The sequence below is a fragment of the Hakea prostrata genome, chromosome 3 (assembly GCF_041222555.1).
Source record: "Hakea prostrata isolate BN-2017 chromosome 3, UWA_Hpros_2, whole genome shotgun sequence".
In the NCBI taxonomy this organism is placed as follows: domain Eukaryota; kingdom Viridiplantae; phylum Streptophyta; class Magnoliopsida; order Proteales; family Proteaceae; genus Hakea; species Hakea prostrata.
The window spans coordinates 67,764,785-67,779,783 of record NC_142602.1 but is presented as its reverse complement, the minus strand read 5'-3'; the positions used below and the strand labels follow the sequence as shown (position 1 = coordinate 67,779,783).

At 41.4% G+C, this 14,999-nt stretch overlaps 1 protein-coding gene and 1 long non-coding RNA gene across 2 annotated transcripts; one reads left to right on the top strand and one right to left on the bottom strand.

Moving 5' to 3' along the window:
- Positions 1-696: 696 nt before the first annotated feature.
- LOC149022852 (uncharacterized) lies at positions 697-1,550 on the bottom strand. The gene is made up of 2 exons (XM_089147716.1): positions 1,299-1,550; positions 697-1,182 (listed from the first exon to the last, which is right to left on the bottom strand). Exons 1-2 carry the CDS (start codon positions 1,548-1,550, stop codon positions 697-699), a joined length of 738 nt encoding a protein of 245 aa, XP_089003842.1.
- Positions 1,551-3,933: 2,383 nt separating this feature from the next.
- Positions 3,934-10,122, top strand: LOC149022851 (uncharacterized). The gene is made up of 3 exons (XR_016172472.1): positions 3,934-6,964; positions 9,498-9,602; positions 9,693-10,122. It is a non-coding gene; the product is annotated as an uncharacterized LOC149022851 (long non-coding RNA).
- Positions 10,123-14,999: the final 4,877 nt, after the last annotated feature.

Sequence of the window (14,999 nt, the reverse complement as noted above, 5' to 3'; positions counted from 1 at the left end):
GGAAAAAGACTGGGTTGACTTACTTGCTTGAACTAATTTAGGATCCCCAAGAACTCATCTTAAAACTCAGGTAAAATTCTCACCCTGGGAACGCATTTGCAAACAGAGTTCTGAACATGAAGTAAACGTAATCTGCATCCTCTTACAATCCAAATTTGGCTTTTCAGATAAATCAAAGCTTCAAGGAGATAATTTTAATCTGAGTTGAACTTATGGATTTCCATGACATTTCATACTAAGGAGCATTGTTGCACTTCAGATTCTTAAGCAATCGTCTTTCACACAGTGATTGCTTTTGTGAAGGGGGGAACCTTCATCAATTGTGGAAGCATTTGCAAAGTCAGGCTTCACTGTTGCCTTCTCGTTGATATTTGTTTCTGAGATTGGAGACAAAGTGATCTTTCCGCCTTCCTTGCATAGACACAAGGGTTTTTCTTTTTCTTTTGTTAATAATAATTTAACTGGATACATTGTTTATAATCAGAGTACATGTAGGAATTATAGAACTTATTTTCGTTTTTTCTGTTGATAAATTTCATGAGAGAGTCTTATTTTCTAAATCAACCCAACTTAGAGAAAAAGAAGACCATAATAGCAGCCAATGCACCTATTTACTCTGTAGTAATTCAAAGTTAATAGAATCAATGGTTCCTTGAAAGATTCTCATTTCAAGTAGTTATCAGATGACCCCTGATATTAATTTACTGTGGTTAACTCAGCAATGGCATTGTTCACCCTAGAGATAACATCAAACTGACATACAATGAAATAATTCTGGATTTTCCTAATATCCGTAATTATAGGATCTAGACTCAAAGGGACCCCCACCGAAGGATTATGAATAATCCTAATGAGTTCAGCACAATCAGATTGAAACACCGCCCTATCAATACACTCTCCAATTGCATCCAGCATAGCCGAGCATAGTGCTAAGGCTTCTCCCAAGAGGGCTGATTCAAAATGAGTATGTATGGAAACTGCTTTCATTATATCTCCATTCTCCTTGTAGAAAATATAGCCCAAGCCCATACGATTGTGGGTTAGAAGGAGTGAGGCATCACTTTTAATCAGATAGCAGCCCATAGGAAATGCTTGACAGGAGTCGGTCAGCTGTCTTTGAAATGCAGCAGATCTTTGCACAGGTGTCCTGCCACCAATATCGTCTTTCATCTCCCAGATTCTCTATGCAATTCACCTGCTTTAGAAATTACATCAATTGGAGATTTTCCCCCCAAGTTGAAAATGTAATCGTTTCTATTAATCCAAATTTCCCAGAAAATAAAGAAACATAGAGTCACTAGCTTCTTGGCTTCATTTTTATCTCTTGGAAGAACTGTACTCACTGCCTCCAGCCAATCTGCGATCTGTAGTTGCTGATTCTCCGGTGGTTTATAATTGAAGGGGCTAGCAAACCACACCCGGCGAACAAAAGCACAATCCAAGAATAAATGGGCTATTGATTCAGCAGTTGGACAGCCTCTAGGACATGTATAATTGCCAACCATATTCCTCCTTTGTAGATTATCTCCAGTAGCTAAACCTTCCGCCATAGCAAATTTTTTATTTTTGGTAGAGTCTGCGACTTCCAGATCATGTTCCAAGTGGTATTTGGAATGGTTTTCCAACTTGGGAGATGGGAAGTAGATGAATGTTGCTGTGATTCTTCATGGACAGGTATTCCATTCAGTTCCAGCTCAATTTCAAACAACTAAGTAGCATCCATATACTTTCAGTGATATGACTTGATGGATTTGTGTGGCAATGATCTTCATACATCTAACAAAGTATGATGAAGATAGCTATACTGCTGTACTAACTGATGCTTCCATGGATTCAACTTACTAGTGACAGAATATTAGTTTTTCCCCTGTATTTTATAATGTCTTGAGAATTTTGATGCATAAAATTGAATAATGTATTTAATAAAAAATGGATTTATTAGATGTGTACTTTAATGATATTATGCATTTGAGGACTGTGTAACTTGAACAGCTTTTCTGAGTTTGTCTTAGTTAATGACTAGTGGAGGAAAGCTTTATATCTAAATTTGTTGTTGGATAGCTTATCTCTGGAGAAAGTTCATCAAGAGTGGGATGCTATTTTCATGGAAATTCATATGCTGTATATTTTGATGAATTGATTTGTAAACTTGACTAATAGCCAAGTGGGAAACAAAATAGGCGGTCCTTTAGAGAAGACAGAACCCTGATCACTTGTGAACTGATTGCACAGATTCAGGCTTCTTCTGTCATTGAATTTTGTGGGCCATGATCCTTATGGGATCATAATAAATTAGTTATCTACTTGGATTTGAGGTTTATGCTATCATGTATTGTATCAGAAGGGTGATTTCAAGAGATATATCTTATTGTATCATGGTGATGCAAGTTGTGCTAGGGATAAACACAGAAATTAATGCATGCTCAATCACTCAGTAAAATTCCCTAGGCTTTCTGCCCAGCAGCTCTCGCCAGTCTAATAGTATTTTTTATATTTTATTTCATCATATTAGTAATTTGATTAGGCATTGGCATACATATAGTTCTGCTCAACTTTAAGTCGGGGGCAGAAATGTCCCATCAGGTCTTTCTGCAGTGTTTTTATTTTCAGTTCAACAGCCCACAATTTAGGGTGAATCACTCTTTTCAAGACTTTTAAGTCCTAGGAGCAGGGGTTATTGAGTTCTAATTCATGAAGGACTAAATATGTAAAGCTATCTTTGATGGAACTTCTTGCTGTGAGAAATGGCCTACTTCTTGCACTATCTTTAGAAGTATCTCACATACAAGTGAACTCTGATTGCCTACCAGTCGTTTTGGCTCTCCAAGGCTTTAGCTCTTCTTTAGATTGGTCTAGTCTTAGTTTAGTTTCTGAAATTTTTAAGATTGTCATAGACTTTAATGTGGTTCTGTTTAATTTTGTTCCTAGGACTAGCAATGTTTTTGCTGATTTTCTTGCTAGGGGGCATGGTGGGAGATCTCGCGAGATCTCGGCGAGATCTTGCGAGATATCTCGTTTTTTTAGCTTGGCGAGACGAGATGGAGGGCAAGAGCAGCGAGTTGGGATATCTCGCTCGAGATCTCGCCATATCTCGCCATATCTCGCTATATCTCGCCATATCTCGCCCTGGATCTCTCTGGAACTCTCAATTTTTACCTTTTTTTGTGGATTTTGGCTGAATTTTCACTTGCAACTACTCTTAGCACATCTACAACAAGGAAGATCAATCATTCTCTACTTGTCTTATGAATTTATGATTTAATGACTTATATAGAACTTCTAATGGTTGTATAATTATTTTATTCTTGAAAATTGAGATTGTGATACTCATATGGATGGAATTTTATAACATTTAAGTTAGTTGATGCATTTGATATACTTGCTTTTCATTTATATGCCTTAAAGGTTCTATATTACATGTTGTATAACATTGCATTCCCTAATCCTACTACGTTTCGGTTTCACACTATGGGTAGACTTAGAAATCATACATAGGGGTGTTTCTAACAAATCCAAGGCCACCAAGTGTTCAAAAGGCCTTAAATAAGCTAAATACCAAGTTTCAACCCAATTGGGACCCTAAAACCCACCGAGATGGGCCACCGAGTTGACGCCAAAAAGTTGTATATCTCGATCGAGATCTCACTGAGATGGTCGAGATCTCTCTTTTTCAAGGTGGCGAGATCTCTCTCGAGTGCGAGATCTTCTACCATGCTAGGGGGCACATTGTCTTTCCCTCTCTCAATCTTGGTGGAATATCCCACCTTTATTCATGGTTGATGTCTCTTTGTTGGTGTCCAGGTTTCCTGGCTTACACTCTTTTACTTAATGTTATGACTTTTATTTGTTGACCAAAAAAAAATATGTAAAGCTATAAATGCTCTCCTCCACCCCACCACCACCCCCCCAAAAAAAATAAAAATAAAAAAAAAAAAAGAAAAACAAATTGGTGGGATGAAGACAGACTGCTTAAGTGATTAAAACTCTGCCTCTCTATTGTGGGTAGTGCTGATCGAGTTACGGATTGGTGTTTATCCTTGGTGAGTAACATCCAAGGTGGATTTCCCGGGGTTCTTCTAGAGTAATATGATGAAACCTCATGTGGTTGAAACCCATCAAGGAAAGCTTGAGGCCAGCACCCCATCTCCCTCTTGTAATCACTCTTATTTTCTATTTTGACTCCTGAACTCCTTGATCGATCCCGTGTTCCACCCAAATCAAGAGATCCCTATCCAAACTTAATGCACTACAGCCCCTCACACATTAGTCCATGCTATCCAAGCTCCACCCCTATGTGACTTCTCTAAGGCTAGAGGCCAACAAATTTTGATTAAAACACTAAATCGTGCGAATAAATTTGCTACAACTATGCTTGATCCTGGAGCCCTTAAATGTATGTATGTTTCTTAGGTATTCGTCTTGTTCCAAGGGCACTAAGTGCTATCACTCTCTTCCTGTTAACTACTTCTTTCCAAAGTTATCACCTTCTCCTTCTCTGAATCAGTTCCCTTTATTTGTTCTCATCTGCATCCTTTTCACAAGGAGACTAGAAGGAACTGAGAGGCTGTTGAGTCCTTTTCTTCCTACCTTTTCCCACTTCCCTATTCTTGCTTGATATTAGAAAAACAAAGAAGGGGCAGTTGTTGATATTGGTGATAATTCAGAGTATGATTCTGGTAATGAGAAGGATTACCACCTTGTGTACAAGAGAAAGAACAAGAAGTAAAATAAGACTTGCCAAGAATCCCATATCTTGAGTTGTATCCTCCTCATTTAGATGACGTCCATGCTCTTGCTTCTGGTTTAGATCTTTTTATTGGTGTGAGAAAAGGAAAGAGAGCCAGCACTAACCCTACATCTCAGCTTGTATCCTATGATGTTTGCTGCCCTGCAAGTGTTGCTTTTACTGTTACTCTTCTCTCTGCTTCCACTCCCAAGAATATCACTCAAGCCTTTCCCTTTGATCCATGGTTTAAGCAAGCTATGTTTGAGGAAATGTTGGCATCAAAATAACTGTGCTTGGAAACTAGTTAATCTTCCAAGGGGAGAGTTCCAGTTGGATGCAGATGGATTTACAAAACCAAGTACTGTTTTGGTATGCTTAATAGATATCAGGCTAGGTTGGTGGCCAAAGGATGGAGTCAAGTGTATGGGATTGATTATCAAGGGACTTCTGTGGCTAAACGCCGCTAGAGTGCTTTTGTCTTTGGTGGCTAATAATGATTGGCCTTTATACCAGTTGGATGTGAAAAATGCTTTCCTCCATGGTAATCTAGAAGAGGAAGTATACATGTAGACTCCACCTGGCTGAGCTAAAGGGAAAGTGTCTTCTGGAGAAGGCACTATGTGGTTTAAACACAGTTCTTAAGGCTTGGTTTGAGAGGTTTAGACAGGCCATTTTGAAGAATGGGCAGTCCTGGAGCCGAAGTAACCATTCTTTATTTACTAATGAGGTAATGGCATCATCATATGTTTTATTTTAAGTATTGATGACATTGTGGTTACTATTGATGGCCAGGCTGAGATGGGAAAACTGAACTCCCTGGTGCAATAGTTTGAAAATAAAGATCTAGAACTCTTGAATTATTTCTTGGGGATTGACTTATCAAGATCAGAAAAGGGAATGAACATATGTCAGTGGAAATTTGTTCTCAACTTGTTGACAGAAATAAGTAATCTCGGTTGCAAATCTGCTAGTCCAAACTAGAAGAAGACTGCAGTCCTCTCATTTATGAAGTAAAATATCAGAGATTGGTTGGAAAGCTGATCTACCTCCTCTGACTTTGCAAAATGTCACCCATGCAGTTGGGGTGGTGAGTCTAACTTATGAATGCTTCCTAGAAAGGGCACTTAGATGCTATGTATCATATCTTCGGTGTACTTGAAGCCCCCATGGAAAGGATTTATATCAGGCATCAATGTGGAATGGGTTGGTTCAGTTTTTGACAGATGATTTACATCATATATTGTACATTTTTTTTTGGGGGGGGGGGGAACTTGGTCACTTAAGAGAAGTTAAAAAGCAACCTGCTTGGCTTGATCAAGTGTGGAGACAGAGTTCAGGGTGATGGTTCATGGAGTATGTGAACTCCTATGGTAGAGAAGACTAGTCTAATAAGTGTGAGTTGATAAACAGACCTATGAGACTCTATTGTGATAACAAGACAGCCATTAAGTATAGAGCACAATGCTGCGCAACATTACATCACAAAACATATTGAGGTGGATTGACATTATTTCTAGGAGGACTCAAGTTACACTTGTTCTGTTTTTGTTGAGACAGATGACCAAGTGGCTAGCATTTTTACCAGGGGGCTTCTTCCTCATTAGTTCAGTACCTTCTTGCAAGCTGGGAATGCATTTCATTTGATTACCATCCTGAGGGAAGTGTTATAACTATGTATTAGGGGTACTTGAGGAACTAGATCATTTACTTACTATATTACATTGTCTTTTTCTCCTTTTTTACTTTTCACCTCCTTAGTTTTTGGTTTGTTACTCTTTATATTTTGTTACTGACTAAGATATGTGTACATGAGAACATTCTCTGACATACAAAACATTCTACCATCTTCTCTCTCCCACCCTTCTTCTCCAACCTTCTACTTCATCATTCTCCTTGTTATTAACTTCCAACTAATACTGGGTGGTATTTGATGTAAACAGTATCTTGCTGAAATTAATAAACATGCATATCCTTCAGTCAGCTCCATCTTAGAAACCTGATTGAGTTTTGGGTTTATATTATCTCTACTTTCACGATATAATGTTTCATATCTTGCAAGCTCTAGTGCATCACTGAAACTGGCTACCTGAACAGCCTTGCCAATTGGAGAATATGCAGCTGTTACTCTTCTTATGTTCGTTGGTCTCAAATCTGTAAACATTAAATGTGGCCAAGAATGGTGAAGAGAATTCAGAACTTGGGGAGTCTGTTGAAGCTGAGGAGCTTGTCGAGGAAAAGGTTATTCTCTAATTTTCATTGTTCTCTTCTATGAAATTTCATCACTGTAATCTCTGTGTGTGTGTGTAACATGGGGTATTGTGTCAAATGTCCCACATTGCAAAGCGACTCATGAGTCCACTTGAAATCATCTGGAAGTCTTTTGGCCTCGTATTCTTTGCTATGAGAAATTTGACTTCATCTATGGATCCTTTTTCTTTTTTTAATAATAATTTAAATGCATGCATGGTAAGCATTTAACATGCTGTGTTGAGTAACTAAAAGGGTTTTGAAATTGTTTCATCTCTGATTTTTTCCTTTTTTGGATGAATAAATAACTAAATTAAGTTGCAAAAAAAAGAATGAACAAGGGGCAAACGAAAAGGAGGGGGGGGGAACCAGCCTTCAAGAGGGAAGCCAAAAGGAAGAGCTAAGATCCCAAGAGACAACAATGAGCCTGTTCCTTGAGGAATCAACAACTGAGGGGTGGGGAATGGAATGGAGCCTAGTAGAAACATCAAAATAGATGGCATCCAAATCGAGTCCAAAGATCGAGATCTAGAGGTACATCTCTTGAGGTTGCGCTCCCACCACAAGTGGTGGATAGTGGCACTAAAGACTAGCTTACCAACCCGGCCGCAGATGGAGGTGCTTGAAACTTTTCTCATCATCCCAGACCAGTCTCGAGCAAAACCAAAAGATCGCCTAGAACGGGGTCAAGTAAAAGCAAGGGGATTCCTCCTAGAGAGAGCAGGAGAAAGGGCAAGTGAAGAAAAGTTGGTCAAGATCTTCTGAACCATCCCAACAAAAGATATAGTTAGGGTTGGCAGTGATATGGCAGTTAATGAGAAAATATTGAGTAGGGAGGGCAAGGTTAAGGGCTCTCCAAAGGGTGAAGGAGTGGTGGGGGATGTGCCCTTTGAATCAAACCAAGCGAGTCCAAGGGACAAGAGGGGAAGGGAGGCAGATGAGGTTCCAGTCTGAGGAGGTAGTGAAAGAATTTGTAGAGGTGGGGAGCCAAACAGTGAGGTCTTGGGGGATATCTTGAAGGGGAGGGAGGGAATCCCAGACAAGTGCGAGGCTAGGGTGGGGGAGGGGGGGGACCAAGAACCATCATTGATGAAGGTGGAGAGGGTAGTATTTTAAGGATGCTGGTCTCATAAGTTGTGTGGGGGCCCAAGAGAGTGAAAAGAATGGCCATCGGATGCCACTACTCAAGCCAAAAAGAGATAGAAGAGACTGTTGTATTATTTTTAATATAATAAAATAATAAACGTTTCATTTAAAATTGGATTTATAAGTGCGGAAACTTTCCTTTTTGTTTATTTTAGGAAAGTGTGTTATATAGTCCCACATTGGAAACCGAGATGTTGGAATCCAAGTTAATTAATAGGTCCTGCCTATTAACTTTGATTTAATATCAAAAGACATGCCAATGCGTGGGTCGAGCGAGGACGGTGTGCCGTCCGGCGCGCGCCCGCGCGTGGGCTGTTTAGGCGTTTTTGGCGCACGCACTTAGCACGCTTCGAGCGAGATCAGATCTAAACTGTCTATTTTGATCAACGGCAGATCTAGGGCGATGGAAGTAGATCCATAAATGTCATCTTGATGGTTCAATCTGGACCGTTAGATCGTGCGGCCGAACGATCCAACGGCTCGGATCTGAACGTTGGCATTTGTATCCCTCGCGGAGGTGCACCCATACGAACGGGTCATGAACTGTCCATAGAGGCACCTCAATGCCTATAAATCCTCTCTAGTTTCTCAACAGGAGATAAGAAAATCCGAAGTTTTCTCGGTTCTGAGTTTTGTCTGTGCTTTGCAAAACTCGGGAAACAACCTTGAGTTTGGGCTTCTTTGTATCCTGGGAGACGGTTCGCTGGTACTTCATAGCACCTTCCGTGAGGGGCGAATTACGTCTTAAGGACAGCGACATAGTAACGTGCCTAGAAGCTTCAGCTGTCATCTTGTTATCTCGTGCTCCTGATTACACCAGGTTTTACTTTTTCTACCAGAGACATTGGAGATATGGGAGGAGATGGCTGGAAGGGCATGTGGTCTAAGGAGGAGAAGCTTCCTCCAAGCCCAAGAGGCACTGTAGAGGGGTTGGCGGGGTGATAGTAACAGATTTGAAGAGGTAGGAGTAGATCCATCTGACCCAAATAGAGTCATGCTTGGAAACAACTTTCCAATGAATGGGTTTCAGGAGGTAGGCCACATTGACATCTTAGATGCAGCGGATCCCCAAGCCCCCTTCGGATTTTGGTGGCAGGTATCCGAGCAGCTAATTGGTTGATTGTGTTTCACCTGTGTTACTTTTTGGTTGATTGATTGCTAAGAGTAGTATCTTCCAAGAAAACAATTCATAACCAAAGAAAATGAGTGATTGGATTTTGAACCTTTTCATGAATGTGGAGATCGCTCAATGCTTGTAACCATCGCTCTAGGTGCTGCTCAGGTATGATTATATGGTTATAACCCAAGTAAGCAACAATTTCTCTGAATGCACTACAGAATCCATTCTTGCTTTCTCATTTTACCTACTTTCTTACAGTCCCCATTGGGTGTGGCTCGTGTGGCCATTATTGGACACCCACTTGCGACATTTCTGGCAATTCTGGAAAGAGCATTTCTTGCCAGCTATATTTCTGAAAAACTAGTATTACCAACTGATGCTGCTCAAACCTGTATATCAAGCTATCTGTTATCTCATTTTTTCTCTCATTAACTGTCATTGTTTGTCATTCAGGTTGGGTATTTGGGTGGAGTTCTCTTCCTTGTATTTGCAGTTGCCACATTTCTGGGAGTTTTCTGAGAAGTCTACAGGAGTCTGATTGACGGAAAAGCACACACAAGTGTGTGCCACGCCCTTAAAAGTCACCAGACAGGATTTGGCAAGGTTGATGGTTGTCTAGCCCAAAAGAAAGGGCTTACTGAACTTGTTCACCTCAAATCTATCTCAATCTTTTTTTTCTTGAATATTTTTACTTGAGAAGCCAAAAATTGAACTATTGGTTCGGCACAATCTATTGAATAAATTCGTGTTTCTAAAGATTGGTCTATGGTTTATACCCAAAAAAAGAAGATTAGTCTATGGTCAAATTTTATAACAAATGCGAAATCACTGGGACCATGGATTCATGATTATTAATTTTGTAATCGTGTTCATATGAAGATTTTTCTTTCCTTGATTTACCTTACATATGCATTATCTACCATTTTTGCTTCAATGTTCATAGATTCCATAAAACTCAAATTTGTGGCTGGCGGCTCAAGGGTCTCCTTGCCAAGAATAGTGAACAAGTGTCGCAAAAATGTGAGCGGTTAGAAAATTTTAATGAAACTGATCAATACCCCTTGTTGAAGAAGTTACAAGTTTGATTCTTTTTTGTGGTATATGCAATAGTCTCCACTCTCAAACCTTGGTGCAGTTCTGAAGGTTTGTCAAGGTTACCATCAGAAGACAAACCTTCACGTAAGGGTAAGGTTTAGCATCTACCACTCTCCACATCCTCCAGTCATGAAGGGCGACCAGTTGCACCTTTGATGGAGGATTTACAAGCCAAAAATTGAAGAACAAAAGGCAGAGTTGATAGTTGGTAGAACACTTATACGTGTCTTTGGATTAACAGTGATGTATCCACGACGCCTACGAGATCTCTAAAATCAAGAGAAATAACAACCTCCTTCCTGGGGGGGGGGAAACCAGGGGGGGATGGATGGTTAAGAGGTGAAATGATACGAATCCGATGGTAGCTGGAGCAGCTCAAGAAGATCCTCCAGGTAGGACTAAACGAATTACCAAAAGACCTGCTTTTCTGAAGGATTACACTCAATGATGAAATGGGTTGTTATAGATGAAGGGCTGAGATTTAAATAGAAATGGGAAATGGGTTGTTATAGATGAAGGGATGAGATTGAAATAGAAGTGGGTTGTTAGATGAAGGGCTGAGATCTAGATCTAATGAAATGCTATAAATGTAATACAATTCAGTAATACAGCATCAAAGAAGTTATCTCCTACCTTATTTCTGCTCTTTGTCTCTACTTCGTCTCCTTGCTCATTCTTCTTCTGCAACTTACAAACTATCTGAATCATATCAATTTGGTCCGACCTGCCGGATCCATGGCTGAGGGAACCAGAGCACGACATGCTGAAGAGCTGTTGCGACAACTAAGTACAGCATCCACCGATCACGCTGCACAGATAGGATCCCTGCAAGATGCAATGGCTGAGCAACGAACCGCCATGACAGAACAACGTTCCTTACTGGCAGAGATAATGACTAAATTGAACACCATGGATGGTCGAGTAACAGCAAGCTCTCCAGTTCAAGACACAAGAGGAATTCTGGGTACACCGCCTTGGCTCGACGAGTTCTACATGTTCAATTCCGATCCAGACACGCTCAACTCGAGTGGATCTTCCCAAATTCGATGGAGTTGATCCTGTCGGGTGGCTTTTTCGCGCTGAGAAGTTCTTTGAAGTCCATACTATCCCTGCAGACCAACGGATCAACTTTGCATCAATTCATATGGAAGGATTGGCTCTCCAATGGTTTCAGTGGGTAAGCAAAACCAAACTATTCACTAATTGGTCTACCTTCACTCGTGCTTTAGAAATTCGTTTTGGCCCAACTGAATTTGAAGATCCTCGTGCCGCATTAGCAAAACTTATGCAATCTGCAACTGTTGCTGATTACCAAGCACAATTTGAGGCACTTGCTAATCGCGTTGACGGGTTACCCAACGACTTCCTAGTGAGTTGCTTCATTTCTGGTCTCAGATCTGACATCCGCAACGAAGTAAAGGCATTCCGACCAACGGAACTCATGGACGCTGTTATGCTAGCACGAATCCAGGAACAAAAACACCAAGAAGGAAAACGCTCTTTTATGCGACCCACTCCGGTGCTGCAGAAGGCTTCCCTTCCACTTGTTTCCACATATTCAAAAACACCACCGTCACCTATATCTACCTCTAACATTCCAATTAAGCGCCTGACGATATCTGAAATGCAAGTTCGTCGTGAGAAAGGATTATGCTATAATTGTGAGGAAAAATTTATTCCAGGACATAAGTGTAAACACCGACAACTCTACCTGTTGGAATTTGAAGAAGATGGTAACGACTCAGTGGAGCATGTTGAACAATACAAAACAGAATCAACCGAAATTGATTCAATCAGATCTGAAGAAATGGTTCGTGAGATGTTCTCTATAATGGGCGTAAATTCTCCAACCACTATTCGACTCACTGGGTACATAGCAGGGCAGCCGGTTCAAGTATTGGTTGATGGAGGCAACACTCACAATTTCATCCGGACGGAGGTTGCTAACAATCTGAATCGACAAGTGGAGGCAGCACACCGAATTTCAGTTCTAATCGGCGACGGCAACCGACTCGCGTGCTCCGGGTTAGTACGAAAGATGGCCCTCCATTTGCAAAATTACAATACTAACCTTGAGGCATATGTGCTACCCATCTTCGGTGCAGACGTTATCCTCGGTGTACAATGGATGGCCACACTGGGGCCCATCCTGTTTGATTACCGAGAGAGGACCTTACAATTCAACGATTCAGATCACACCATCATTTTGAAAGGGTCCACCAATCACACACCTATGCAATTGCAGTGTCATGGTTTGCGCAAGGCCTATGAAGCCCATGAGCTTGTGGTCTTACTACGTTTAGAAATGGAGCCCATAGCTGAGCCCACAAACTCCATTACTTCAACAACTTTACAACAACTATTGCAACAGTTCTCTCAAGTGTTTGAAGAACCCACTGGGCTTCCTCCTTCAAGGGCCCATGACCATATTATACACCTGCAAAAAGAAGCCCAACCAATTAATGTCAGACCCTATCGATATCCACACTTTCAAAAAACAGAGATAGAGCGCCAGATCACTACCATGTTGGACACCGGCATCATCCGCCCAAGCATCAGCCCCTACTCATCACCGGTACTCCTCGTCAAAAAAAAAGACGGCACCCGGAGATTTTGTGTTGACTATCGCGCTCTAAATGCGATAACAATACGAGATCGGTTCCCTATTCCTACCGTCGATGAGTTATTCGATGAACTCTATGGAGCTCGTTTCTTTTCCAAAATTGATCTCAGAGCAGGCTATCATCAAATCCGCGTCCGACCAGAGGATGTACAAAAAACAGCGTTCAGAACCCATGAAGGCCATTACGAATTCCTCGTAATGCCCTTCGGGCTGACAAATGCTCCTTCAACTTTTCAGGCAGCAATGAACCATATATTTCATCCCTTCCTGCGACGGTATGTACTCATTTTCTTTGATGATCTTTTAATTTACAGCAAGACATGGGAAGATCATCTCGGCCACCTCAAAATTATATTAGAAACTCTCTTGCATCATCACTTATATGCCAAACGCAGCAAATGTTCATTCGGTTGCTCTGAAATAGAATACTTGGGGCATATCATTTCTGGTAAAGGACTCTCTGTAGATTGTTCCAAGGTGGAAGCAGTTCTTGCTTGGCCGATTCCCCGAAACCTAAAAGAAGTCAGAGGATTTCTCGGATTAACGGGATATTACAGGCGTTTCATAAGAGGATATGCCCAGATTGCCACACCTTTAACAGATTTAATGAAAAAAGGAAATTTTACCTGGACTGAAGCAGCTGAGAAGGCCTTTCGTGCTCGGCAACAATGTCTTGTTCAAGCCCCACTCCTCGCCTTACCTGATTTTACACAACCATTTATTGTTGAAACGGATGCTTCGGTTACTGGGGTTGGCGCCATCTTATCTCAACAGGGTCATCCAATCGCTTTTCACAGTTGCAAATTATCTCCACGCTTGCAAGTGACTTCTGCCTATACACGAGAAATGCTCGCTATCACACAAGCAGTTTCCAAATGGAGACATTACCTGTTGGGAAGTAAATTCACTATCAGAACTGACCAACGTAGCCTACGAGAGCTTACTGATCAGATTATTCAAACACCGGATCAACAATATTGGTTGAGCAAACTCCTTGGTTTTGAATTTGACATTCAATACACCCGATGTCCAGCTTCACACCTTGGCCATCAACACACCATCTCCAATTTTCTTGGACCGCCTCCGTCACCAAACTGCAACGTCTCAAGAGCTTGCACAAATTCTGGCAGGCACTGTCGCTGCTGATCCTGCATATAGTCGGTATGCACATCGCAACGGCTTATTATTTTACAAAGGGCGTATTCTCATACCCTCTGCCTCTGAACTCTGCACAGCCTTTCTCAAGGAATACCACGATTCTCCTACTGGAGGACATGCCGGTTATATGCGAACCCTTAAACGTCTCACCGCCAATGTTTGGTGGCATGGGGTGGCTAAAGAAACCAAAAAATATGTTGCTAATTGTATCCTCTGTCAACAGCTGAAAACTCCACCACAAAACCCTGCAGACTTGTTACAACCACTGCCAATACCAGAGGAGGTTTGGGAAGACATCTCCATGGATTTCATTACAGGACTTCCACCATCTCAAGGAAAAACGGCTATAATGGTCGTGGTTGACCGTCTCTCTAAATATAGTCATTTTAGCTCTTTGCCTACGGGTTTTACAAGCATTCAGGTTGCCGATTCGTTTCTCACGGATGTTGTACGCCTCCATGGGGTACCTCGCTCCATCATCACCGACCGAGATCCCCTGTTTTTGAGCCACTTTTGGAAGGAACTTCATCGCTTGCAAGGTACTACTTTAGCCTATAGCACAGCCTACCACCCCCAAACTGACGGCCAAACAAAGGTCCTCAATCACACCCTTGAGATGTACCTCAGGAGCTTTGTGGTGGATGCACCGCAACGCTGGAAAAAATACCTAGGCTGGGCAGAACTTTGGTACAATACAGCACACCAAACAACAATTAACATGACACCTTATCAAGCCTTGTATGGACGACCTCCTCCAGTGCTCAGCCGCTACCTTCCACGCTCCACTTTGAATGCTACTGTGGATACCGAACTACGGACGCGAGACCACATTATTAACACTTTGAAAGCAAACTTGCTCCGTGCCCAACACCGGATGAAATTCC